The following is a 6,000-nucleotide window of genomic DNA, read 5'->3' as shown; positions in this document are numbered from 1 at the left end:
GTTAAGGAAATAATGTAATATGAGAGATATTTCTTTTAGAGGAGACATATACATTGAAAGTTTTAGTAGAAAATATTGAATCTCTGTTACTGGTTTCCGCTTTGAGTTATAGATATTTCAAAATGATCATTTTCCTTTTTCCCCACAATTTGGACCTCAATATCTCTGGTATGAGAACAAATAAAAATTTGATATTTACAGCATAAAGTGTACCCTATTGCAGGTGTCCGTAAAAAAATATTTTGCAATTGATATTTCATGGAGAACAAAGTTACAACAGGGGGGGAAGTTGTACAAAAGCAGGCACATTTATGTTATTAGTTACAAATAAATATTTACTTTTAATGAACTATCATACAATTAAGTTAATGTATTTATTAATTATCATATGAATGGCATAGTAAGCCTGTTATTAGCCGTTGTGAATCAAAAGGCATGTAAGGCAGGTTTTTCTGAACAGGTTAAGACATGCAAGTGGAGTGCCACCAGGGGAAAGCTGCAACTACTCCAGTAGCCCCTTGATTGATCTGAATTGTTCTAAGTGCAGTGAATTTCAGAACTAATGTTTTTGCCGGGAGTAACCTGTTCTGACAAATCTCTGCCTCGCACACCTCTTCCTTTATTCATAATAACTACACAATTATTACATGTTCTCTCTCAATGATATTTATGGCATGCTGACCAGATAAGGAGACGAATGACTCAGTGGTGTGCCTAAGGGAGCAGGGGTCATAAACACCCCTTTGGACCAGTATTCCTAAACAAAGGACATCAGAAGTAGGAAATGATGACAAAATGAGGACTGACTGCTAAAAAAAATTATACTTAATTCCCTCCATTTGGAAAATCCTGGGCACTATACTGGAATAACTTTAGTATTGCTATTCTGAAGCCAGTTAAGACCCTGAAGCAGATACGGATGATGACTAGGATAGTACAGTAAAGCTGCTGGACACGTGCCAAGGAGAATTCTCCAAACTGAAGGAGAATAACTGATGCAGAGACATGCAGGAAGTTTGAAGAATCCTGGTAATGTAGATTCACAATCTCAAATGTGCAAATGCAAAGATGAAAGAAAAATGAACATTGTCTGAGAGGAATGTTGGAAGCAAAGTATCCGATTTTCATCAATCCTTCTCTCCAACTGCTGTGGATTATGCACTTGGCACACCTCTGGATTTCTTCGAATTGATGTTGTCAACACATTTGTTGATATGATTGTAGAAGAAAGTAAACTTTATGCTTTGGTTTGGTTTGCTGTTTTAAGTCCACTTTATGCACAGTAAGGCTAATCGGGACTGGACCTACAGTTTAAAGTGGGATCCCAACCACTTGTGCCTCCACCGGGTATCGAACCCGGGACCCCTTGATTACAAGGCAATGACGCTACCACTGCGCCATGGGGAGGCCCATAAACTTTATGCAATTCAGAAAAATCTACGTACTGAGCCAATAACAAATCTAGCCTTCATTAGAATACTTGTTGTTTCTGGGCATTGCAGGTTACCAAACCACTGTATGTGTTGGAGTGATGCATTAAATATACACAGCAGTGAAATGTTATCTGGTGTCATAAGATGGAATACATTTGATCACATAATGCACTGCTTACATTTTGCATATAATATGAAAATGACCAATGATTGCTACTAGAAAGTAAGACCTTCAGTTCAACAACTCATCAAGCACTTTGGAGTACCAAGAAAGAAGAGTTCCAAGGTCACCATTTTTGAGAAAAGTGATACAGCATGCACTCTGATATGAGGACATGGGATTGTGAAGAGCAATAAACCTATTTCAAGATGTAAGTTACGTTCAGGATATATTACATACAATTGTGGTAAATGTGTATCTGCTCTCCATCCTGAGTACTCCAAGGCTTGGCATGCATTTTAGAGCAGATTTTAACTGATGAGAGATTTAGAAGATAATTCTGCTTCCTGTTGAACTATGTGCAAAATTTTGTAACTTTTTATAAACTTATTTAGAGTATACATTTGGAAGTATTGTATGTTTCGGTTTTTGTATATATTTCGTACAAATAGGTTATGCTAGAGAAAGCAATGTATTTAAAAATTGTTGTGAAGTAGCTCAATAAAAACAAAATAATCACAATGAAAGTTTAAAAGTATTTGAAATTGCTATCTTAAATATCTGTTGACAGCAAAATCTGCCAGACTGTAATGAAGGCAGTTTCAACAAAAAAATGTTATTTTTTCACCTTATTTGAACCTCAAGTATGACACTTCAAAAAATAATTTGAAAAAAAAATACTTGTTGTTTCAGCATTACTGAGTTAATAAGTAATCAAATAAAACATACTCTTTACATTGACATAACCTTTTAGTATCTGACATCATTAAACGTGACTTACATGTGTCTGAGATAGGTAAGATTATTTATAATAACCCTGTAATGATGATTTATAGTCTTTCAACCTAATTTTTGTGCAAGAATGCTAATCTCTCAGTACAGTGTTTCTCTTCAAGCAGAGTGGTCTGTCATAAAGATGGCTACTCTCAACCGACACTAAAAATGTGCACGTATATTGCCACATTAATGATTTGAGCACTTAGAAAGAAAAATTTCACAACGTGGTCACATATCTTTGAAGAAATGTACAGAACAGAAACAGGTTCTTTCTGTATTGAATTCTTTAATGACTTCTCAGTAAATTATTTCAGTATAACTGATTTGTTACACATTGAACATACAAAAGGCACTGTTCTTCAATGTGTACCAATATTTCATTGTTGTGCAAAGGATTTATTCACGTTGAACACGCGTAGAGCTTCTGTCTAGTCGGAATTCTCAAATGTCTTCTAAAATCTTAATGGTGTGCAAATGGTTTGTTACACTATGAACAAGAGATAAAGCTTTTCAAAGCTATGAATTGTTGAATGTTATTTAAGATACGCCAACTCTGTACACGATTTGATGGATGCTGAAAAAAGAAGTTTCTCCTTGCTATGAATTCTTGAATGTTTTCTAAGAACTTCCTTTCGTGTAAAATATTTATTACACGTCGAACACATGAAATGCTTATGAACACCATGAATTTGTGAATGTTCTTTAAGGTACACCATTACTCCAAATGATTTGTCACATGTTGGACACAAGAGGTTTCTCTCCAATATGAATTATTGAATGGGTTTTAAGAACATTCTTACGTGCAAATGATTTGTTACACTTTGAACACACATATGGCTTCTCTCCAGTATGAATTCTTAAATGTTTACTAAGATCTGGCCTATGTGCAAATGATTTGTTACATGTTGGGCACACATATGGCTTTTCCCCAGTATGCATTCTTAAATGTTTACCAAGGTCATGCTTACGTGCAAATGATTTGTTACATGTTGGACACACATGGGGCTTCTCTGCATTATGCATTCTTGAATGTTTTCTAAGATATTCTTTCTGTGCAAACGACTTGTTACATGTTGGACACATGTATAACCTCTCTTCCGTATGAATACTTAAATGTTTTACAAGAAATTACCTCTCTGCAAATGATTTGCTACACTTTGAACACACAAAAGACTGTTGAATACTCTGAATTCTTGAAAGTTCTGCAACATTTCCCAACTCTATACATGATTTGTTGGATGTAGAACAAATTGGATCAATTCTTGAATGTGTTGTAAGAGTCTCCTTCTGAGAAAATAATTTGTAACAAGTGGAACAAGCAAAATACCTTCGACTAGTATCAGTTTGTGTATGAAACACAAGTTCACATTTGTGATGAAACAAATCACTACCATCATTGCAAATAGCACAACCCTCAGAGTTTGAAGACATTCTGAATTCATTCCTTCCTGTAGATTCTAAAGCATGTTCTTTATTCTCTGAGTTGGAACAGCTTATGGTTGGAAGCATTGAACTGCACGAAGAAGAACTTATTTGTGGTGATCTGAATCTGAAGTTCTTATTCGAGACAGAATAAGTCCTTGGGTGATATGAATGTATATCAGTATCCACGTATTTCTGATGAAAGGCACTTCTAATCAATGTATCATCCATTGATAATCTGGAAGGAGATATAAGTCATTAATGGCAATTTATCAACAGGGTATTTCAGAAAAAGTGTACAAATAACTTGTTCAGCTTTAAATTACTCTCTCTACTTTTCCCAATGCATATTACCTGTTAGCAACCAAGACATAAGGAATCAACGATTAACACCAAGTAAAAATAACACCTCCAAAACAAAGTAATTTCAAATATTGTGGTATAATAATAATCTGCTCTACTTTCCCTAAAGGAAACATGGGCTTTTAGTGTAAGGAAATAAAAATATCTTTCAGATTATGATCAGATAAGGAAAGGATTCATGAATATTATTGTGTGGTATTTAGATTATCTGGCTAAGAACGTTATTCCCATATACATAATGTTTGCTGCATGAATACTTCATATTTCCCAATTCTCTTCCATATAGGTTCTCTCAAACTTGTTTTAATATTGCTCCATTGGGCTAGGACTTTTCAGAAATCAGAATCAAAGGAAATACTAATTTCCATAGTCCCTTAATTATTGATTGATTGGTTTCATTTTACTTTGTTCTTTGTGCCACTTTTGGCTAATTTGTGAATATAGGGACGAGTGATGAAATTAATGAATGGACACTCACAAACATGAATTTCCAGGCTGGGATTTGAACCCTGGACCCTTGGCATTATTGTGCGATGTGCTAACCACTCTGCCATGTGAGCCTACCCAATGTCCTTTAATAATAATAATAAGCAAATAACTTAAAAGATAATTTTCTTATATCATTTAATGTGACCTAATGTTTCAGAGTTGTATTTCAAGTCCAAGGGTGGATGGTTTCTAATTTTCATTTTTTTCTTGCATTTACTTACTTTTGCAGAGCTTTTGGCAAGAGCAGCACCTCGTATCTCTACTGCCTGGTTAAGGCCTGCTGTGAAGTTCAAGACATGTCACGGTTACAAAAAACAAACATTTTTCGGTTGCTTTTGACAAATGGCCGACTCTGTGGTTGGCTCACTCCTTTTTTCAGTGTTTCTCCTCTTTACTCTCCTTTACAATGCCAGGGTAGCAGGTTCGTGCAAGTGCTGATATTATGGGTAGTGTGCTGTGTGCATCTGACAGTGTGATAAGTCTGCTGTTTGTACCTTGTGTGATTTGTGCTTACATCTGGACTGGTATGTGTCTTTTAACTTCACTATTGTCTACCATTGGGTTAGTAAAAGGCCTGGAAGATATGTGTCAGTATTTGCTGTTTCAAATTTCAGTAAGTTTTACTTGTGCTTGTAAAACTGATCCATCGTTTGAGTGTAAATATGAGGGTCAGCCATAAAATAAAGACTGTTTGGTTATACAAAATGAAAAACACAATATTTATTGGAAAAAACAATTCTGTTACATACCTGAAGCTTCCTTCATTTCTCTACATAAGCACCTCCTACATTTAAACATTTGTCGTATCTGGGCACGAGCTTCAGAATTCCCATGTTATACTCTTCTGCCGCCAGTTCATTAAGCCAGGTGGTCACTGCATTCAAACAAAAGACGGCTCGCGCATTTCCGCCGTGCAGCTCACTCCTCTTTCTCTTTTCAGGGTCAATTGGCTTCCGTAACAGCTGTGCTCATAACGCTTTGAGTGGAGGTTGCAAGTAGTCGTCCTTGTGCAGTTGGGGAGCATGGAAAATCCTGCCGACTGTGGGGTAAGGAGTGTTATTCGATTTCTGAACGCTCAAAAGGTGAAACCGGCAGAAATTTACCGGCAACTGAAAGCAGTGTATGGTGATAATGTAATGAACGAAAGCAATGTGAGAAAATGGTGTGAAATGTTCAACAATGGACGAACAAATGTGCACGATGAAACTCGACCTGGATGCCCATCACTCATCACAGAAGACCTGAAGACTGCAATGAACAACTGAATCTTGCAAGACAGGCATAATTTTTGACCATCCACCCTATAGTCCAGACCTTGCTCCTAGCGATTTCCACCTTTTCCCTAAGCTGAAAGAG

The 6,000-nt window shown here is 36.2% G+C and overlaps 1 protein-coding gene across 2 annotated transcripts in view; it reads right to left on the bottom strand.

Annotated features, from left to right (window-relative positions):
• Positions 1–2,373: 2,373 nt before the first annotated feature.
• LOC146001739 (uncharacterized) overlaps positions 2,374–6,000 on the bottom strand; it is a 91,824-nt gene continuing 88,197 nt past the window's right edge. Inside the window, exon 4 of one of the 2 annotated variants that reach the window (XM_083139443.1) lies at positions 2,374–4,030. In XM_083139443.1, coding sequence (XP_082995569.1) covers positions 3,499–4,030 — 532 coding nt within the window. In that variant the 3' untranslated portion in view covers positions 2,374–3,498. The remainder of the gene's footprint in view (positions 4,031–6,000) is intronic. The other variant, XM_083139442.1, reaches the window with a different exon arrangement.

This window comes from Lepisma saccharinum, chromosome 17 (genome assembly GCF_977018435.1).
Source record: "Lepisma saccharinum chromosome 17, izLepSacc3.1, whole genome shotgun sequence".
Lineage (NCBI taxonomy): Eukaryota > Metazoa > Arthropoda > Insecta > Zygentoma > Lepismatidae > Lepisma > Lepisma saccharinum.
This window is presented reverse-complemented; position numbering and strand designations above follow the sequence as displayed.